The following is a 22,407-nucleotide window of genomic DNA, read 5'->3' on the forward strand; positions in this document are numbered from 1 at the left end:
TGCATTGGCATAAATGGTAAGGGAAAGGATTGGACAGTTGAATGAGGAACTCCTTCAGACATGCAGTCATATCTCCTGAAGCTTTTCCCCCCCATTCCTTTGCTTTCTTCAATGAGTCATTAAACTGACTCAAGTATACTTCTGTTGTGTCACCGCTGATGTGAAATGAACTGACAACAAGAATACTGGGAGGCTCAAAATAACCGACAGGTGAAACAACAGGTGAGGAAGAGGGTGATCTACAAAGTACATCAGTGAAATCATTCACAACTCATATCCACTCATTATACTTGACCTTTAGCCGTTTGTCTGGCAGCCAACACTAGGGTATTAATTAGAACACAATCTGCAGAGATGCCCATGACAACTGGAATTCTGGTTCTTGAAAGTATGGCACCATCTGCTGGCTAGAGAAAATGATGATGGTGTAACTTACAGCAGTGTTTCTCAAACTGTGGGTCGGGACCCACTAGGTGGGTCATGAGCCAATTTCAGATGGGTCCCCATTCATTTCAATATTTTATTTTTAATATATTAGTCTTGATGCTACCATGGTATGTGACTGCATTTGGGGAAATGTTACAGACCTGCACTTTTAATAAGCTACTATGTATATTCTTTTTACAATGATAGTCAATGGGACTTACTCCTGGGTAAGTGTGGGTAGGATTACAGCCCAGGATTGTTAAAATTTTTCCTGCCTCATGATGTCACTTCCGGTCATGATATCACTTCCGGTGGGTCCTGACAGATTCTCGGTCTAAAAAGTGGGTCCTGATGCTAAATGTGTGAGAACCACTAACACAGAATTAGTTGTCATTTTTTTTGTTCAGGGACCTGGAAAATGCCAGAGAAGTATTTAAGGCAAAATTATGATTTTTAATGAATGTGAATCACAAACAAATATTTAAATCAAGGTCTGCCAGAGTCTTTCATTGCTGCCAGACCAGGATCTTGAGTCCTGCATAACGTCTGGGTTGGAACTGTTGTATTCTAGATTCTGGCATGTTAGAGCTACTAGGAATGCAAGGAGCATAACCCTCAACAGTTCCAGTTTTCCCACAATACTGTTTACAACCCTGTTGACCCCTCCTAAAAATCATTAGAAATACAGAGTACAAATTCCAATCCAGGATTTATCAGGACTGCGGGTTAATTGATACAAGTCATCGACACACACGCTTCATGACAGCACGACAGGAGGGTGTGGGGCCTTTGCTGGGCTTGCAGTCAGGTCACATTACGTGGAGGTGTTGTTTGTGTGCAACCTACGCCACCATTTCAGGGCTGTCTCTACAGTCAAAACGATTTGCAGTTGTGTTTGCACGGTTGTGTTTGACCACTAAGCTCCGGTTGTTGCGACCAGGGACCGGGGGATCTCAAGAATGGCTCCCTCTCTCATTAACTACTGGTCCAAGCATTAAGGCCAACTTCTGAATCCTTCCACTGTTGGCCGTATGGCAGGTGGTCACAGGGCTTTTTCTGTTGCAGCATCCGACAATCAGAATTTTCCCCCTCTGAGGAGTTCTGACTGACCTTGAACTACTCATGTTTTGACGGACAGTCAAGAATACATAAATTTTAACTGACTTTTTAAAATGCTGCCTGTTAAATGAATTAACAAGCTTGAAATCTGACTTTTGTTATTTATTAAAATCAGGATTACTCGCTGTCCTCAGATGAATTTTAATGATGAATGTAGTGTTTTTATTGCATTTTTAAATTGGATAACTGCTTTAGGGCCCAAACCAGAGCAGTGCTGGCTCAGTGCAGGCGCACACTGTTGCAAATGTGCCGCACATCTGCGGGCATTAGCACTGGCTCAGCACTAATAGCCGACGCTTATAGCTGACGCAGTCAAGTAGCCCCATTGCAGGGCTGCTTCCCTTTCTCAGAGGAAGGGGACAAATGTCCCCTTCTCCCGAGGAGCCACTGCCGGCTGCCCGGTGCTCTCAGGATGTCATGGAAGCTATTTTGGCGCTGCGGCAGCCCCACATACCGGGCAGCTCAGGATTGGGCTGCCCAGTATCTACAACAGAGCGTATAAATGCAAGTTCCTGTTGGCAACCTTCAGTCTCGAAAGACTATGGTATCGCACTCTGAAAGGTGGTTCTGGCACAGTGTGTAGTGTGGCTGAAAAGGCCAATTCGGGAATGACAATCCCTTCCACACCGGGAGCAAGTGCAGTCTGTCCCTGGTCTGTCTCCCTGGCTATGGGCCTTCCTTCTTTGCCTCTTTGTCTCAGACTTTTGGCCAAGTGTTTCTTCAAACTGGGAAAGGCCATGTTGCACAGCCTGCCTCCAAGCGGGCCGCTCAGAGGCCAGGGTTTCCCACTTGTTGAGGTCCACTCCTAAGGCCTTCAGATCCCTCTTGCAGATGTTCTTGTATCGCAGCTGTGGTCTACCTGAGGGCGCTTTCCTTGCACGAGTTCTCCATAGAGGATATCCTTTGGGATCCGACCATCATCCATTCTCACGACATGACCGAGCCAACGCAGGCGTCTCTGTTTCAGCAGTGCATACATGCTAGGGATTCCAGCACGTTCCAGGACTGTGTGGTTTGGAACTTTGTCCTGCCAGGTGATGCAAGTAAAGTAAAGGTGATGCAAATAAAGATACAAGTAAAATGCTAGTAAGAAATGCATAAGACAGGCTGGAAAGACAAGAGCTCCAGTCTTTGGGGCTACCTTTTTGGGGGAAGGAGCATGGACACTGAGTTCATCACCAGAAACACAAAGTGTGACTCTAGCCTTTTCTTATCTCTATGGGTCAATTGCTTCCCAGTCACAGCTGGACTCCTGGATTCCTCTCACTTCCATCCCAGCGAAGCAAAAGAGCAGCTGCACAAGGAGCCACAGAGTTCATGGCCAGAAACACAAATTGTGACTCTAGCCTTTTCTTATCTCTATGGGTCGCAGAGAAAAAGAACACGCCCTCACTGCTTTACCTATCAATCTTAGTTCTGCCATCTCTCATTGGCTAAGAAGCTGGAAGGCGGGCGCAGGCGAGTGCCCCCGGGAATCGGGCTGAAGAGCGCATGCGCGTTTTGCGCAGCCAGGACTTTTCCATTAGCCCCGCCCCTGCCGGAACCTTTCCCTCCGCGGAACTCTTGCTAGGCAGCGTCCTGTTTCCAGGCGGACCGTGCCCTTTTCCAAGATGGCGGCGCCCACAGGAGGACTCTGCAAGGTCCCCGAAGGAGCGGAGCCCTCCGTACGCCCTGGCGGGACAGCTCCGTACGGCAACTTCCCCGACTACTCTCGCTTCCACCCGCCGGAGGAGCGCGTGCGTCTCCTGCCTGCGGCGCTGCTGAGCCGGCTGTTCCCCAAACCGCATGCGGTGCCGCTGCTGGGGCTGGACGTCGGGTGCAATTCTGGGGTGAGAGACGGGGGGTTTTCCACAAGCACTTCCTCCTGCTGTCCCTTCTTTGCAACAGGTGGATCAGTGCTTCCCAAACTGTGGGTCGCAGCCTGATTTTTGGTGGGTCCCCAAAGGGCGATGAAAAGATCAGATGAGTAACTGTTTCAAGCCCTGAGGCTATTTAAAAATCAGATACTGTAGCTGCAGATCACCCTGCAAAGAGCTCAGCTCCTGCAGTCTGCATGGCGGCTGGTGACTGCCCTGCAAAGAGCTCAGCTCCTGCAGTCTGCAAGATAACTGCTAATTACCTTGCAAAGAGCCCCTCAGTTTGTAAGATAGCTGCTAATTGCCCTGCATGGAGTTGAGCTCTTGCAGTTTGCAAGATAACTGCTAACTGCCCTAAAAGGAGCTGAGATCCTGCAGTTTTCAAGCATGTGTAAATACAGGAAGATAAATGTTTGAGAGTCTTTTTCTGGTTATTCATTATTACTGATAAATAATTATTTCTTTCTAGATCAACTTTTTTATACCTAGGTGGGTCCCAATAGTATGTCGTTTAAAAAATTGGAAAAATTAGATGCGACTGGTTTTAGAGTTAGAGCAGGGATGTTAAACATATGGCCGGGGAACTCAAGCTCTTTATCTGCCCTTGGGCTCCTACAGCTGCTGAGCTATGCTGAGGTGTCACTGCTGAAACCTGCATAATTGTAATTGACTTGAAACCTGCATGTTAATTGGATTCTCCCATATCTTGGAAATATGATCAAGATTTGCTTATTTTCTGTTCTGTCATTTGCAGCTAATGAGTTTCTGAGAAAATAGTACTTATTTGTGGTCATCAGCTGTTTAATGATGTCATTTCTTGCTTAATGATATCGCTTCTGGCCCTCAGCAGGCATCATGCATACTATTCAGCCCTCTACAAATGTATTTGACACACACACCCCTTAGTTAGAGCTTCTCACTCTCACACATGCATAATGAAAGAAATTGTGTGTGCGTCCATACGTGTGTGTTTCAGACTGCTTCTGGCTTCTTGGTCTGTTACAGATCATGAGTAAAAACAGTGGAGAAAGACAAGGTGTATGGGGGCAGAGGAGTGTTGCTGAAAACTTAACTATGAAAAGGATTAGCCCAGTGGTTTTCAAACTCTCCTGGAGAGTTTGAGCCACTGTAAGTGCTTGCAGGGGCGGGGGGAGGCAGCGGGGCGGGGAGGAGGCAGCAGCACTCTTACTTGTTTTACAAAAATGAGAAGCCCAGAAAACAGTTATGTTTTTATTTTCTTGTCACGAAAAAATAACACTTCTACTAATAGCCTGCCAGAGCAGTTGTAATCCACTCCTCTTTCTGCTTATTTCCCCAAGGTACCAGAGAAAATTCTGGGTGCCCCCGCTTCCCATCTCCATCACAAAGCATTATAAGTGGGGAGAGCAGCTAGCTGAGAGTTGGCCATGGCCAAGTGGAACAATTGTGTCTACAGTTTTGAATGTGTCCGGGAGGGTGTGTGTTCCTGCATGTATCAAAAATTTTGTGCCAGGATGGTAGGCCTCCTGTAGGTTCATTGTATGCTGCCTTGTGTTGTGTTTACTTTCCAAGGGACAAGAATAATTGCTTCATGAATAGGGTCCAGCCCATGTCTACAATCTTGGTCCTTGTTCTTGACTATGTGTGTGAGAGCAGGACATGCAATACTGTTTCTCTTCTCTCTTCAGGAGCTCAACATCGCCCTCTACAGACACCTCTTGGGGCATAAGGAGAACAAAGCCAGCTGTGAGCATTCTGTGACAGGAAAGGACCTGAAGTTCCTCTGCTTTGACATTGATGCCGTGTTGATTGAGAGAGCCAAGCAACACAACCCCTTCCCTGATTCCATTTCCTATGCTGTCCTTGATATCATGGATGCCAAAGCAAGAGAGCCTCTGCTGAGTTCCTATTTGAATGAGTTTGGCCGCTCCACTTTTGATATTTGCTTCTGTATGTCTGTGACGATGTGGATTCACCTGAATAATGGAGACAGTGGTTTGGTGAAGTTCTTGTCTTACCTTGCCTCCAAGTCTGCATACTTGCTTGTGGAGCCTCAACCCTGGAAGTGCTACCGAGCAGCTGCCCGGCGCCTGCGGAAGTTGGGCAGGAATGACTTTGACCACTTCCGATCTCTTGCCATCAGTGGAAATATGGCAGAGAAAATAACCCAGATCTTGACCAAAGACTGTGCCATGGAACTTGTGTGTTGCTTTGGAAACACCAGCTGGGACAGAAGTCTCTTACTTTTTAAATCAAATAGATTGAGCATTTGCAGTGCTTAAGGACTTGTACATTCTCACAAACTTTGGTTGGAGAGAAGGTGACTGTGGTGGTTGTGTGGACAGGGCTCTCTGTGTTCCCTGTGATTATGCTGAAGGGAATGGAAACTAGTACAGAGTTCAGGATTTTGAAATCAAGCATTAAAAGATGAACTTAACGCTGCAGAAAAAGGCTTGAAAACACATGGGTGACCTAATCAACCCAAGGAAGGGTTGTTGAACAGAGTTTCTGCTGGTCTGGGAGTAGAATTCTAGAACCTTGTATCTATAAATATACTACTTTTTGCATGAACAAGATACGTTCCAGGATTCTTACTTTACTGCAGAATGTTAGCATTCATTCTACATAATTCGAAGCACCAGTATTGCTCATGTCTCAGAGGTAGAGTAGTTTTTTTTTTAAACCATCTGAAACTAATCTGGACTCTGTAAAATAAAAGAAAGCCACACGGAGAAGGGTTTATTCTGCCAACAGCTATCTTCCTTAGTGATGCCATTGCAGGGCTCTCCCACCAGCATTGCAGCCTCCCATTTTCATCTGTGCCTCAGTTTACTTATTTGTAAAATGTGAATGCTAGCACTTGTCTGCCACACAATGAAATTCTAAGTAGCAAAAGCATTAGGTACTGAAAGATGAATCTGTGCTGGCAAGGCTTTTCAATGCTTTGCTGGGGGGGGGGGTACCATTTTTTTAGTACAACTGCCGCCATTGATGGCTGCTTTGCACAGAAGTGGGTGGCTTGCCCCATAGTTGTGCCTGCAGTGAACAAATTATTCCAGGTGCTGTTGTTCCTGAATCTCTTCTCTGCACCCTCTTTCCCCAACCTATACTTCCTCTAAAAGGCTGGGCCATACACAGCCATACATTACTGCAATGCCAATGTACCACAACCCAACCATTGCCACATCTGATGGTGTCAGGCCAAATAAAGCCTTGTCATGTTGCAGTGGGGCCAAGTACCACCAGTGGCACTAACTTGAGAACCAAGGGTCTAGGAATAGTCCGTAGTACGTGATAGAAGAAACTTCCTGAAGGATAAAAAACAAATTATCTTCTTTGACATAATGGTCACAGTTTGGAACCAGGCTATCTGAAGGACTGTCTTTTCCCATACATTCTGACCTGCCCTCTTAGGTCCTCTGAGGGGGTTCTCCTGCACATGCCTCCTCGAACTCGGATAATGGCAGTGCAGGGGCAAGTCTTCTTCATAGAGGCACCACAATTATGGAACTCACTTTCAACAGAGTTAAGAACTGCCCCTTCCCTCATGGCTTTTCAGCAAGGCCTAAAACATTTTTGTTTCATCAAGCGTTTGGGTGATGTGTTAGAGTTTGCCTCTTGTGCCTTTATATATAATGTTTTGCTTGCCACTTTCCCTTATAGGTGGTGCTTTTTCCCACTTTTTATAGTAGGTCTGACCTGCTGCCACTCAACTGCTTTTATTTATTGTGACCTTTATTGTTTTTTGTAGAAACTTACAAGTCACCTTGGGCATTTGCCTTGGCAAGGGAAAGATGGGATAGAAATTTGTTAAACAAATAAATGTGACCAATCTCTAATTCTTTGGCATATTTATCCATTTTCAATGTCTGTTTTTTAAATAATTAAAAGACTGATTTTCTCAGTAAACCACTTTGTGAACTTTTTAGTTTAAAAGCAATATACAAATACAGTAGAACCTCCAAAGTTGACCACCTTTCTATAATGACCACCTCCTTAAGTTGACCTAATTTTCACAGTATGCAGACACTGCATATACACTATGGGAGACCAACCTCTCTGTATTAACCACTTCCGTAAGTTGTATCTTGACCACTTCACCCATTGCAGAGTATTAATTTACCCTCTGTAAGCTGCCCACTGAACACAATACTGTGGGCCTGTGTTTTGTCTGGTTTGTCCCATCTTGGAAAAGCAAGAAGCCACACGACAATCCTTCCCCTACGCCTGCTAGCACGTGTGAAAGGGTTTTTATAGGTGGGCACACTGCATGTAGCTGACAGACCTGCGTTGGCTGCTGATTGTACCTGGACATGTACCAAGTTGTGAGGGACATGAGGTTGCTTGTGCATAGTGAAGCCACTGTCCTTTCACTTTGGTTCCTATCACCAGTACATTACTTTACACTTATATTGAAACACAACTGCTATTTTGCTGTGTATTCTCCTGGTTTGGAGAGATCCTTCTGGAGCACTTCACAATTCCTTCTGGTCTTCACCACTCAGAAAAGCTTAGTGTCATCCACAAACTTGTACACTTCCCTGCTTATCCCTGTTTCCAGGTCATTTATGAAGATGTTGAAAAGCACCAGTCCCAGGACAGATCCTTGAGGCACTCCACTTTCCACCTCTCTCCACCTTTATTGTCAATTGCCCATTGACACCCACTCTCTGTTTCCTGGTCCTCCATCAGTTCCCAATCCATGAGAGGACCTGTCCTCTTATTCCCTGACTGTGGAGTTTTCTCAACAGCTTTTAGTGAGGGACCGTATCAAACACCTTCTGGCATTTAGTGAATCTGAGGAGACCCAGTGGAGGCCAGGCAGCCTAAGTAAAAAAGTGTTTTTATTTTTGTTTTAGCTGTTGGGGCTATATAACATGCTACATGTATGGGCTGGCAAGGGATAGCACTGGTTTTCCTGTCTGCTATGAAGCCAAGTATTTTTTTTTAACTTATAATTTTTTTTAAGGTTATGAATTTTCAGGGTTTTTTTTTAAACACTGATTGTGGGCTGTTTATTCTCTGTCCCTTGATATAGATATAGATGATATAACTAATAAGCATCACAAGAGGATCAATTCTCATTGATATTTGCCAAAAAACTTTTAAAAAAATCCAATCTAAATAATAACTTGGCCTTGCATTTGTTGTCCTGGGTGCTAAACACGATAATATTTAAATGCCTTTTTTTCCGTATGTTGACCACCTTCCTATGTTTACCAATTTCCTCCAGTCCCTTGGGTGGTCAACTTAAAGAGGTTCTACTGTACTATTAATAATTTCATTCAGTGTAGCATAATCATCTCTAATAATTTTTAACCTAAGAATACATAATTGAGATAGTTGTTCATACTACTCGAAGACCAGAAAACTAAGGAAGGTTGGTATTGCCATCCAGTATCTGTTTCACAAGATTATATGCATTTTGGGGTGCAATCCTAACCAACTTCCCAGCACTGGGGAAAGGGGAATGCAACTTCAAGGTAAGGGAACAAACATTGCCTTACCTTGAGGAGGCCTTTGTGACTGTCCCCCAACTGCAGGATGCAGTACATGCCCCACTGGCACAGCTATGCCAGTGCTGGAAAGTTGGTTAGGATTGCACCCTTAATCATTATAAATATTTGATTTTAAATATTAATGCTGTATGACATACAGGTCTTCGTTAATCTACTGTGGGAAGGAAATTGTAATGTTTTGTTACTAGTATATAGGCTATCATTGGCATACTACCTTTCGTTCTTCAAGAGATCAGGTTAATTTCCTTTCCAGTTTCACCAACAATACCTTTAATTGATCTGTAGGTAAATTGTATCTTTTTTTAAAAAAGTAATGTGAAAAGTTATGCCAGGAGGGCTTGATCTTCAGGGAGAACTACTAGTTAAGTTTAAACCTGGCTGCTGCTCTTACATTTTATACAATCTCTGTGGAGTGAGATAGCATGGATTTGACAATTTGTGAAAGAGGTTTTTTGTTGTTGCTGTATCCAAAAACCACCACTGGCCTTTTTTAGCAAATGGTATTAAACATTTGTGAGAATCTTCCATAATAACATATAACTTTTTTCCTCATTGTATACATTGAGTGATGGGTAATCAAGCTGATGTTAATGGATTTTTGATTCATATTTAACATCCAATATAGTTTGTACATGTCCCTTAGGCCAGTGTCAGAAAGCTGCTTGGCCATTTCGAATGGAAGTGAATGTCAAAATGCCCTAGAACAGAACTGTGTGTTTTGAGTAAGGGTTTCCTAAATAAACATTTCTAAGTGTTTCTAAGAAATGTTTCTAAACATTTCTAAGTTCAGTAAGTCACACCTCAAGGGCTATTGATTGAAAGGTGATGTGTCAGTCATGCGCTTGTTTCCCCCCCAGCAAAAGTGGTATGTTGTTGCGTTGTATTGAGCATCTCTGCTTTTTCTTGATTTGGCCTCTTCTGCGTGACTTTGCCTGGTCTGCATTTTCACAGTCCTCCCCCCTATGGCTTTAGAAAGTGTAATAAACTTCCGATCACTAACTTTCAGTGAAATTAAGTTTAAAACATTTTTAACACTTGTGATAATAAGAAAATCTGACCTTTTTCTTTCTTTTTAAAAAGAAACGCACACCTGCTGGGACCCCTCTCATTATAGTGGCCAGGCTGGAGATGGGGCAGAAAAGATGCAAAGTTGCTCCGTCTACAGTGTGTATCTGTGTGCTGTACATCATATAAGTGAGAAACACTCTCAGTGAAGAACACCTTCCTAGTGTCATGGTGTAGGTTTTGGCCCCTCTATGCCATTGTTCCCATGCATAGCCCTCTTTTCTGTAGGAGGGAATGGCAGCCATTCAGTTAAATGAGAAAAAAAGCTAAGCACTTGGGGGATACCATCACGGGAAAAGCAAGAATTGGTTAACAGCAAAAGTACAGGCCTCTGCCTGAAGCCATGTTAAATATTGAGACCATGCTAGTTAGATGCAGCTGTGAGAAAGTTGTTAATTAAGAGCATTCCACAGAAACTAGTTTCTCAGAAGGATGTGTGAGTGGCCAGTCCTCATCTCTGAGAGATAGCTGTTCCCAGAGTGGCTTGATTAGCCAAGGACACCTAGATTGGGAATTTGTTCCAGCTGCAGGTTTCAGGATGGGTGGAGTGATCCACCATGAGTGAGTAGCTTGAGTGCACATCTACCTTTAGAAAGTTCAGCTGGTTCAGATTTCTTATTGGCTGCTGAGTTCAAGCCAGTATAAGACTCACCTGTTAGGAACATCTCTTGTCTTAGTTCTCCTCTGGCCTGTGAGGCCTGAGCTTTGACCATTCTGTTCCAAGACGGAAGGACCCTGAGCACAGCAGAGCTGACTGATGGACTGAGATTTCTTGATGTAAGACTTTTTGATGAGTGATAGTTTGAGTGTTAGGAGTTAGCTTTTATTATTTTAATAAAACACATTGGTGTGTTCTTGATGCTCTCTTTCTAAATTCCTAAACTTAGATCTGCGCAAAGTGCCTGTCTGTTGTTATTCCTATCCTTTAATAAATTCTATCTATTTACAGCTATGTGGATTATTGGAAGCACAGAAGGGGGACACTGGTAGTAAATGGGACTGGCTTCCAGTGACTTGGCCTTATGCTACCCTGATGTCCAGTAACTGTGCCTGGCACCCTGTTGAACAGCCGAGTGGGGACTTTGGCTGGGAAGCCAAGGCTTAGAAGTACAAAGAGACCTGTTGTATGGTCTGTGGGCACCTCAAGTTGAGAGAGCAAAGTATTCAGGGGGCAGAAGCTGGTGGGCCAATTAGAAAGTGATTGAATTATTGCCCTGCTAATTGCATGATCTGTGAAAAGCCTCTGGCCCACCTGATTTCACAGATACCACTGGGGTGAATGTCTAAACCTCTTCTTGATTAGCATGCACCCCATCTCTTGAGGAGCTTCCCTATAGTATTGATCACTATAATCTGCTTATTTTGTCCTATTAGCTTGAGTGGCAGCCATTTACAACATGAGCTTATTTGCATGGCCCTGACTCTTCATTTGCATAGCTTCTGCTGCTTTTCAGAATAAGAAAAAGGAGATCTGAGCAGGCATGGTTAACTAGATAGCAAATAAGCCTGGAGAAAAAGGTTGAGGGTACAAAGCAGTGAAGGAAAAACAATGCCTTCTGCAATATAATAAAGATACAAGGCTTTTGTGAGTCTTCCATAGCATGAGGCTTCCACAACCAGAGTGGAAAACATAAAAATCACAGATCGCCATGCTGATCCTTACAAAAATGTTGAAAAGCTACAGTCTGGTACTGCTTAAATGACAAGGCTGTGAGTACCAACTTCAGGTCAGATGTTAAGTTAAAAGATGGGTGAGAGGGAGGAGCCTTCAATGTCGACAGTGTTTGTATTCAGACAAGCATTTGCCTGCTGAGATAGGCTGCTGTTTTTATACTATTAATATATTGTTTTAACTTTAACAGATTTATTGTTCTCTTTTATTTTATGAAGGCTATAAAGAGTGGCTGTCGTTGTTCCCTGCATTTCTCCTGCAGTTGTCTAAGGGAGAATACCATATCAGTGGTGGACCTGTTGGCTCGGAATCCACACTGCGATTCTGGATAGACGCTCTCTGCAAGTACCTGGAGCCTCTTTAGTGCAACTCGGGCAAACAGCTTTCCTACAACGCAAAGGAGAGAGATGCCGCGGTAGTTGTTGCAGTCACCCCTGTCGCCTTTGTTCTTGTACAGCATGATGATGTTTGCATCCCTCATGTCTTGAGGTACTCCACCTTCTCTTCAGCAGAGTATTTAATGCAGCTCAGTAACGATGATCTCTTTGCAGCACTTTAGGACTTCAGCAGGGATGCTGTCTTGTCCAGGGCCACGTGAAGTTCTTCTAGGGTTGGTTCACTGTCAAGCTCCTCCAGCACAGGCAGGCACTCAATGTTGTTCAGCTTCTTCAGTGACTACATTTTCTCTGGAATATAGCTCAGAGTAGTGCTGCACCCAGCGTTCCATCAGCTGCACCCAATCCTGGATGACCTCACCTGCGGCAGACTTTAGAGGGGCAATTTTCTTCTGTGTTGGACCTAGGGCCTGCTTGATACCATCATACATCCCCTTGATGTTGCCTGTGTCAGCTGCTATCTGCATCTGGGAACAGAGCTGGAGCCAGCAGTTGTTAGCACATCTCCTGGCAGTCTGCTGGACTTTGCTGTGAGCAGCTTGGAGGACCTGCAGGTTGACCTGGTCAGCAGGGACAGCCTCTTCAAGACTCTCCCCAAGATCGGATGTCCACCCAGGCTCCTCAGATCATCAGATCTTTCCACAAGGACATGAAGGGCACTGTTGTCTTCGATGGCTCCACATCAGACCCCTTTGACATCCGAAGCGGAGTGAAGCAGGGCTGTGTTCTTGCACCAAACTTGTTTGGGATTTTCTTCGCTGTCCTGCTGAAGGAGGCCTTTGGAACTGCAACAGAAGGCATCTATCTCCGGACCAGATCAGATGAAAAGCTCTTCAACCTCTCCAGACTGAGAGCAAAGTCCAAAGTTCAGCTGAAATGTCTGCGTGACTTCCTCTTTGCCGACGATGCAGCTGTCACTACCCACTCTGCCAAAGATCTCCAGCAGCTCATGGATCGTTTTAGCAAGGCCTGCCAAGATTTTGGACTGATGATCAGCCTGAAGAAGACACAGGTCATGGTTCAGGATGTGGACTCACCTCCCTGCATTACAATCTCTGCGCATGAACTGGAGGTTGTCCATGACTTTGTGTACCTTGGCTCAATGATCTCTCTCTCGATACCGAGCTAAACAAACACATCGGTAAAGCAGCTACCACGTTTTCCAGACTCACAAGGAGAGTCTGGTTCAACAAGAAGCTGGCAGAACATACCAAGATCCAGGTCTACAGAGCTGAGTGCACTTCTGTACTGCAGCGAGTCATGGACTCTTTGCTCACAACAGGAGAGGAAACTGAACGCTTTCCACATGCGCTGCCTCCGACACATCCTCTGCATCACCTGGCAGGACAAAGTTCCAAACAACACAGTCCTGGAACGAGCTGGAATCTCTAGCATGTATGCACTGCTGAAACAGAGATGCCTGCGTTGGCTCGGTCATGTCGTGAGAATGGATGATGGCCGGATCCCAAAGGATCTCTTCTATGGAGAACTCGTGCAAGGAAAGCGCCCTACAGGTAGACCACAGCTGCGATACAAGGACATCTGCAAGAGGGATCTGAAGGCCTTAGGAGTGGACCTCAACAGGTGGGAAACCCTGGCCTCTGAGTGGCCCGCTTGGAGGCAGGCTGTGCAGCATGGCCTTTCCCAGTCTGAAGAGACACTTGGCCAGCAGACTGAGGCAAAGAGGCAAAGAAGGAAGGCCCATAGCCAGGGAGACAGACCAGGGACAGACTGCACTTGCTCCCGGTGTGGAAGGGATTGTCACTCCCGAATTGGCCTTTTCAGCCACACCAGATGCTGTTCCAGAACCACCATTCAGAGCACAATACCATAGTCTTTTGAGACTGAAGGTTGCCAACTAATTTATTTTATGTATCCCTGTTGGAAAAGTGGTATATAAATTTAATACTTTCAAGTGCCTTTGTTCCAAGAAAAACAGGTGAGACTGGAGTCATAGCAGGAGAGCAGATGGGGAGGGGAGGGGACCTGTTTTCCTTCCCCAGGATATTTCAGTCTCTTCCCCGGAATATTCAGAGTTCATTTTTTATTTCTAAAAAAGCAAACTAGTTTCGTTTGTTTGCTTACCTGTGTGGATGTAAGGCAGTTTTTAACAGTGCTCTACCAGTTGTACAGTAAAAAGTCTGCTCCTGGTTTCCAGTTTTCTGGCTAATTAGTGCAAAAGCACTAACCAGCAAGTGCACTGATAAAAATTAAAAATACACAATATGTGTTAATATTTTTATTACAACGAAATAACCTGCATTTATGTTGTGATTGTCTAGCATTAATGCCTTCCCCACTTTGTACCCTCAGGCGTTTCATCACAAAATGTGTGGTGACAGGACTGAGGACTAGCAACTTGTTTTTTTAACCTTCTTTCCCAAGCTCCTCAGGATGTTGACTATCAGCAACATGCATACAATCCTGAACACACTATTCTGAAAGAGTAACAGGGTAGACTCCTTAAAGATGATTTTATTTTTATTTCTACTTCCATCTGTTCAACTACTTTGTTGTATTCAACCAAATATCTTAAATTGGCTGTGACCGTTTAGTTTTTCATTTTCACTGTACTTATCTATGACACTAGGGCCACGAATCTGCCTCAGCACTATCAGCTACCTGTGTTTGTATGGTAATCTACTCGTCAGCCTGGGAAGGCAGCTCATCTGAGAGAAGGAAAACTCTGATCCCAAACCTCCACTGCCTTGTGGCTACATCCAGTTATGGAAGAGGCTTCAGGAGTCAACCTCGAGGCAAAATCCGGAGCCGGAGTCCCTGAAGCAGTTCATGGCTGAACACAGTCATGTTCTGGCAACTCCTGCGACGCCGCTGGAACCAATCGTATTGGCCTCTGCCTTTCCATTGGACCATTTCAGCGACGTGAAGAGGGGGAATTTGCTGCATGGGAAACAGCCTATCCTCCATACCTACTTTACCCAGGCTTCGCACACTGGAGAGGACACTCTGTTCCAGAACCACCATTCAGAGCGTGACACCATAGTCTTCTGAGACTGAAGGATGCCAACAACAAATGGTAATCTGCATTGGAGGTTTTATTCAGAAAAATGCAGCCATTCAGTTCTCCACTAGAAGGCTCTCTTGTATTATCTTTCACACACATCTTTCAGATGAGGTGTTCCTAACAGCAATTTAATTTTCCATCTTCAGGAAACTGGTTCCCCTTTGATCTGTCTGCCAAGGAACCGCCGAGTTTTGCAGAAGTAGGTATCCAGAGAATCCCACAGGGACCAAACGTGTACACAGCGTCGGGCAGAAATGGTTTAAAAAGCAAACTCGTGAGAATTGCCCTGTTGCCTATGCAATGCAGATCCCCAGAGACAGAGGTGCTAGGCCATGTACCAGATGCACAGAACATGCCAGGCCATTCCTAATAATGTGAGGCCCTTTTGCATTTCACTTACACTTATTCAGCATCTTGCTGTTCTCTAGGCCCAGACACAAAGAGTACAACTTTAGGTAGGTTGGGAGTCTAGAGGCCCCACATGGTTGTGAAGCAGGCTGTGTTTTGTCATTTGCATGACTGCTGAGCTGAAGTACCTCCCTGCTTTGCCTACCTGTTGGTAGGATGCAAAATTAGGGGGTGTGGCAGGGATATGGATGGGGACCAGGTGTGGGTCCAATGTACTAGCTGTGGCAATCCCATTCCAAGGGTCAGGGACAGGTGATCAAAGCAGCATCATGAGACATTTAGCATCAGTTATGCTGAAAATTCAAACGCTTCTGTACGATGAGAGGAAACAAACTTATTTTTTTGTCTGTCATCTATCTATGAATAAATACAGTTTGACAATCTATGCATGCAAATATATATCATACATCAACAAAGAGAAGGGATTAAACAAAGTTTTCAAAGGCTGAACAAATATAGGGGGTGTCGAAGATGCTCTTCGCCTGGGGCACATTCCCAGTTGCTGAAAAATGTCAGTTCTGATTACGTACTTTAAGATGACGCCATGTGATGATATAGCATTATAATAAGGCCAATTCAGAATGAGGGCAAGGCTTCCTATCCTCGCTCTAGCGCAGGGGTATCCAAACTTTTTGGCAGGAGGGCCGCATCATCTCTCTGACGCTGTGTCACTGGGGCTGGGAAAAAGAATTAATTTACGTTTCAAATTTGAATAAATGTACTTATATTTACATAAATGAAAATATTAGAGATGGAACTTGTATGAATGAATGAAGGTCTTGCAATAGCTCAAGGCCTATAAAAGGCCTTGCACAAAGCAAAGCTGGCCTTTCCTTCACTGCCGCTGCTGGATCACAGACTTGAAACTACAGAGCTACAGAGCTACTAAAAGCTGGTAGCTTCTAGCTACCAGGGCCCTTGAGAGTATTATTGCTGCTGTCACCGCTACTCCTGGCCGTGAAACGTGTGGCTGAAGGATGAAAAAGGTAAGGAGTGGTTTTGCAAAACCCTTCTCCCTCTCCCCCCAAACCCCCTATTTTTAGCAATAGAATTCTTTGATTCAGTGGTAGTCTGCATAGCTGTATCTTCTAGAAGTTCAATTACATCAACGAAAGACAAGATTTAATATTAATATCAATATTTAACCTTTTTAGAAAGATCTCAGGGAGCAGGACTGGAAAAGGACCCTACCTGACAGCCACTGTCAGAGTATTGAGCTAGAACAGGGATGTCAATCATAAGACCTTACATAAGAACGTAAGAAAAAGCCCAGCTGGATCAGGCCAAAAGTCCATCTAGACCAGCCTCCTGTATCTCACAGAGGCCCACCAGATGCCCCAAGGAGAACACAAGACAACAAGAGATCTGCATCCTGGTGTCCTCCCTTGCAGCTGGTATTCTGAGGCCCTAAAAAACATAAGAAACTCTTTATCAAGTTTGCATGATAATTGGGCTCTCCAAGCATTAGCAACAGTTGCTTTCAGCTGCTGAGCTGGGAAATGATGCCTTGGCAGAAGAATTGTTGCTGAAAGGGTGGTGCTGGGAGAAAACAGTTATCATGCGGGGCATCCTTTCAGCAGCAGTACTTCTGCTGAGGTGTCACTGCTGAAAGAATGGCCTGCATGATAACTGGGCTCTCCCAGCACTGCCTTTTTAGCAGCGCCACTGCTGCCAAAGTACTGCAAGGGAGAGACAGAAGGTGGTCTCAGAAGGTGAGGAACGGTACGGGGTAAAGAACAGACCAAGACAGATGAGAGAGGGAGAAGGGAAGCATGGCTGAGGCACTAGGAGAGCCCAGTTATCACATGGGATACCCTTTCATCAGCACCGCTTCTGCTGAGGCGTTATTTTGCACAGCACCTCTCAGCTGCTGAGCTGCAAACTGACACCTCAGCAGGCAGCACTGTTGGAAGGGTGGCCCATGTGATAATTGGGCTCTCCCATATCTTGAATACATGATCACAATTTGCATATTTTCTCTTATTTGCAGCTGATGAGATCCTAGTTGAGAAAAAAAATGCTTATTTCTGGTCATCACCTGCGCGTCACTTCCTGCGTAATGTCGTCACTTCCAGAGGTTTGACATCTCTGGGTTAGAATGATCAAACAGTTGTTTGGCTCAGTATGGGATAAGGCACAATTTATATAGTGCTCCTTTCTCATTGTCCTCTTCTACCAGAATTGTCCATTTGGTGGTGGTAGTGTACCACAGAACAAAGGCTTTTCTTGAGAAACTTATTCAAGATTTTAGTTGAAATACAGGTCACTACATGACTCCTGCATTTCTCTCTCTCTCTCTCTCTCTCTCTCTCTCAGGATTTTGTTTCCATATCAGCTAAGGATGGGTGGGAAGCCAGTCCCCTGCATTCACTTCCCTTTCTGGAGACCACCCCAGGAACCTTGCAATGTGGTGTCTTGTTTAGAGCCTTGCCCAAGAAGACATTTCTGAAGACAGAGCAAAGCAGTAAAATGTCACTCCCACCCCCCCACCCCGGCTGTAGCATCATATAACTTGGAAGAGTTTGGGTGCGCAAACCAGAGAGAGGATGAATGGAGTGGATCCAACAGCATACTCAAAGGGCCTTCTTCTTAGGAAAGGCCCGATGTGGTTTTTCATCTTGCGAAGTGTCACCGCTGGTTTCTGTCAGGTTTCGGTTTCTTGTTCCCAGCGCTGATTTTGCCGGGCTTTTCTTATTTATTTTATTGTGCCTATTCTGTTGTATTTTTATTAACTGTTGAGATGTCTTGGCAACAAAGGCAGGATAAAAGTGGTTTAAAATAAACAATAAATACATTTCCCCTGCAATATGCATGTGCAGCGTGTTTCTCTGTTGTATATTGAGAATCTCAGCGTAGAAGTTGGCCGCCTTCCCCCCCCCCATCTCTTCTGCGGAGTTACGGACAGTTTCCACACCCTAGCAGTAGGTGTTTAGTCTTTCTCAGGAATGCCCTTTTGCAAAAGCAGCAAGGTTTCCTGCAAGCCATCATCCTAAGTGTCTCTTACCATGAATAATGGTGATGCTGTGACTCAGCCCTCCTACCCCCAGGGCATGCAGTTATGGGGACTGACCCAAAGATGTTTGCCAAGTACTTGGGGGGGAGGGGGTGCTCTGATGAAAGGCAGATATGAGTGTCATTAACTGCTAAGCAGTCACCATTTTGGCTAAACACTGTTTGCACCTTTTGAGCATTTAGCGTAAGTAATTAAGCCTCACACCGCCCACTGTACAGTAAATAATTATTCTCAACATGATTTTTTCCCACTTAGAGATGGGGAAACAAAGACTGAGAGGTGAAGAAACCCACAGTTTTCATTCCTGGACAATGAATAATCACATTGTGTATATATATGAGTCATTTGGAGGGATTATTGACATGTCTTAGTCAAGCTGGAGATATGTGTTGCTGGGGTGACAAATGAAGGGCCTGATTGGGCTAAAAACAGGAAGCACACTTTGGAGTTGCAGCTGTCTCCTTAATCAGACTTGAACCAACAAGAGGTCTAGTGAACCTGGACTGATGAACGCCAATACCTGGAAGGAGAGTAGAAGGGGCACCCAAGAGCTGATCACACAATGCCCTTAGGGAGAGGTTAGTGGCAGACAGGTGTCCAGTGTGCAGAGTAGTATATGTAGCCATGCAGGTTCCTGGATTCCCATCTTTGCAACTGCTGTCATCCATCCGTTCTCACATCTCAGCATGCACAGTGGGTTTCCGGCTCTGGATAAGAAGTCCACTTGCTTATATACCAACAATGCAGTCACTCCTCCACACAGAGGCATAACACACAGCCCCAGCACCTGGGGCAGTGTGATTATGATGTCATATGACATCGTGGCATCACTTCCAGGTTTTCCCCATAGGAGGGAGTGCTCACTGCAGCAGCTTTGCACCCCCTTTCCTTCTCCTGTGGAGGTTCTCCTTTGAAGGAGAAGGAGCCAGAGGCATGAAGCCACCAGCACCTCCTCCATGACTAGAGCGAAGTCTGAGGGGGAGTCATGTAGCACCCAAGGCAGATGCCCCTCAGACTCCACCCTAGTTACACATGTGCCTCCACATAGCACAAGACACCATGCCAGCCTTTGCTTGGCTGGTCCATGATATCTTGGTGCCTGAGGCAGAAAATCCACATGGTTCTTCTTCCTGCTGGGATGCTTTCCAGCACAAGCCAGGAGCTCCACAAGAGCAGCCCTTTGCCCCCATTAATGGCACCCCAAATTCGCTTATTACAATGAGGTTGATGTCAAAAGAGAACTTGCTGATGGAATGGGCCCCATGAATGAGGTCTGACTGTTTCCCACTCCATCACCATTAATGGTATTTAGAACCTCTCACCTGAGACAGTTACTTCCCTGGCCTCATTGTAGAGCTGGCAGCCACCTTTGAACCTAAGCTCAGAGGCTCCTTCGAGGAGCACTTTATTCAGGGTTACACAGATGAAGAAGAGCTTTCGATTCAGACCTGCTATGGGCACATGGCAGGAACAAAGAAAAGCCAGGCAAGTGGCAGTGGGAGACACTCTACAGAGGTGCTGAAGAAACAAGACATTTGTGGAGGGGAAGTGGAGCAGAGGCCAGTCTGGAGAGTTGGGACCCATTTTGGTAATTCTTCTGAAATATCAAAATACCAAAACCAGGTCTGTTTTAGTGCTTCCCCCCCACCCCCGGCACCCAGGTCTGTTACGGTGCTCTCTCTCCCACCCCTTGCATCCACTCCCGTTGTAATTTGTGCACACTGAGCTTGGTAAACTTAAGGCTCAAAGTGAAGCTGGTTTGTATGGTGCAGACTGTGTTTTTATGCTTGATAGTATTAGTATGCTGCCTAGATAGATAGATTCGCCACAGCTAAGCTTAGGCAAATATTTGGCTTTCAGGGAGAGAGGGAGCCTTGACTGAAACACCAGCAGCAACTCTTGTGCTCTGAATCTCTGGTGCTCCAGCATGAAGCCTATAATGCAGTTGTCTGGCTTGTTTTTTCCACCTCACTGGGAAGCCTGCACTTGGCTGGGGTTGTGATCTGCCCTGGCCCCTGGCACTTTTGATGTCAGCATTATTCCCAGAAAGGGACCCGCCCGATGCTTTCCTTCTGTGCTTGCAGCATCCCCAGCACCATTAGGTGAGGACCCTTCATTACAAGGCAGCAGGTGACTCCAGCCTTTTTGTCTGCTCTAGCCCTCACCTCCCTGAAGCACACAGGCCAAACCCTTTCGAGCTGCCAAGAAGATACTAAGGGCAATGCAGAGGGGACAACTCAAAAGTTCTTTTTTTAATGTTAGAGGAACGCCCACCTCCTGCTGCCCCATTTTCATGGGGGCAACTGTTACCCTGCACATCTCTGATCCTGTCTGATCTTGGAAGCTAAGCAGGGTCAGGCCTGGTTAGTACTTGGATGGGAGACTGCTTGGGAATACCGGGTGCTGTAGGCTTATACCATAGTCTTTCGAGACTGAAGGTTGCCAACCAATTTGAGTATGCTGTTGGATCCACTTCATTCATCCTCTTCCTGGTTTGAGGATTTGGCTTTTGCATTCCAGCCTAACCCCATTGAAGTTAGGGCCAGTAATGTTATGAAAAAAACAAAGAATCCCCCATGCGCCCATCACACGCTCCCAACTACCTTGCTCTGGAAGTCAGTCGCAGGTGAAGGTTTCTCCACCAGTTATATTTCTGCCTGTTATACAGGTTGTAAAGATGTATTCTACGGGGAAGGAAAGGAACCAACTGCTTTCAGGGCTTGTCCACATGAGAGTGAATGGAGAACTTCAGGGTGTGAACTGGCCCCTTATGAAGCCCCAGAATAAAACCGCTAACATTTCCTTTGAAAAGGTATCTTGAAATGGAGGAGGTCTCTTGCTCCCACAGCCTTGTGTACACTGAGACAGCGACATATCCAAATAGTTCTGCACAAAATTGCTCTTCATTGTTACCCACCTGGCAGCTGGAGGGCCACAGAACGCTGGACCAGATTGGCCTGATCCAGCACAGCTTTTCTTATATTCCTGTGTTTACATGGTAATTGTTAAGTAGTTTTAGCAAACTACAGGCTGCAGTTCTGTCCACATCTTTGCTAAAACCACTTAGGCACAAATAGATATGAAGCCATGGATGCCTTTGCATGTACAGAAGGATATTTGCACAAACCCCACAAACACGTAAACTTCAGACACCACCAGACAATGGGAATATCCTTTAATAATATGCACAAATAAAAAAAATAACCCTGTAGATACAACATGTCATCTAATGCCATATGGAAACCCAAATGCATTGCCGCATACATTTAAATGCCAGGATGTCTACACACTCACACTTTATTTATTTTTATTTATTGCCCAAAACATTTTTTCCCCTCCAGATTGCTTTGTTTAAAGAAGAAAAAGTGAGACTGTAAGGAGGAGGGGGAGAAATAAAAATACCGCAAAGGGGGGGGGCTGAGAATATTGGACACAAAGTTAGCAGCAGATCTGAAAAGTCTGGAGACCACTGGCCTAATTAAAACAAGGAAGCCAAGGTGAGCTGCCCTCCTGGGACAAATTGTAGGGTCTCCCTTACTGACGATCTTCAAGCAGATTCCACAGGCACCTTTTGGGGATGCTCAAGGATATCTATTTGTGCCTTTTTGGGCTTCAAGCAGGGGGTTGGCCTTGATGGCCTTGAAGGTCCTTTCCATGATTCTAAATAGCAATGTTTTTTTAGCAACTACTGTTACCTTGCAGATGCCCAATCTCATCTGATCTCAGAAGCTAAGCAGGGTCAGGCCTGGTTAGTACTTGGATGGGAGACTGCCTGGGAATACCGGGTGCTGTAGGCTTATACCATAGTCTTTCGAGACTGAAGGTTGCCAATCAGTTTTAGCAACTGGGGCCTGATCCAGATCAGATCTCAACCCTCAACCACCTGGATTTTAAAAAATAAACCTGCAAATCCAAATTGCATGTTTTACA

General features: G+C 45.2%; 1 protein-coding gene across 3 annotated transcripts; it reads left to right on the forward strand.

The window, feature by feature from the left end:
* The first annotated feature begins 3,124 nt into the window (after positions 1-3,124).
* BCDIN3D (BCDIN3 domain containing RNA methyltransferase) lies at positions 3,125-18,193 on the forward strand. Of its 3 annotated transcripts, none has more exons than XR_010793903.1 (3): positions 3,125-3,374; positions 5,069-6,041; positions 17,781-18,193. XR_010793903.1 is itself a non-coding variant. In XM_066617645.1 (2 exons), exons 1-2 carry the CDS (start codon positions 3,156-3,158, stop codon positions 5,660-5,662), a joined length of 813 nt encoding a protein of 270 aa, XP_066473742.1. In that variant the 5' UTR covers positions 3,125-3,155; the 3' UTR covers positions 5,663-7,229. The 3 variants fall into 3 exon arrangements, 1 of the variants encoding a protein (XP_066473742.1); XR_010793902.1 differs by lacking the exon at positions 17,781-18,193 and adding an exon at positions 11,855-11,912; XM_066617645.1 differs by lacking the exon at positions 17,781-18,193 and having other exon boundaries at positions 5,069-7,229.
* The last annotated feature ends 4,214 nt before the right edge of the window (positions 18,194-22,407 follow it).

Source organism: Tiliqua scincoides, chromosome 2 (genome assembly GCF_035046505.1).
Source record: "Tiliqua scincoides isolate rTilSci1 chromosome 2, rTilSci1.hap2, whole genome shotgun sequence".
Lineage (NCBI taxonomy): Eukaryota > Metazoa > Chordata > Lepidosauria > Squamata > Scincidae > Tiliqua > Tiliqua scincoides.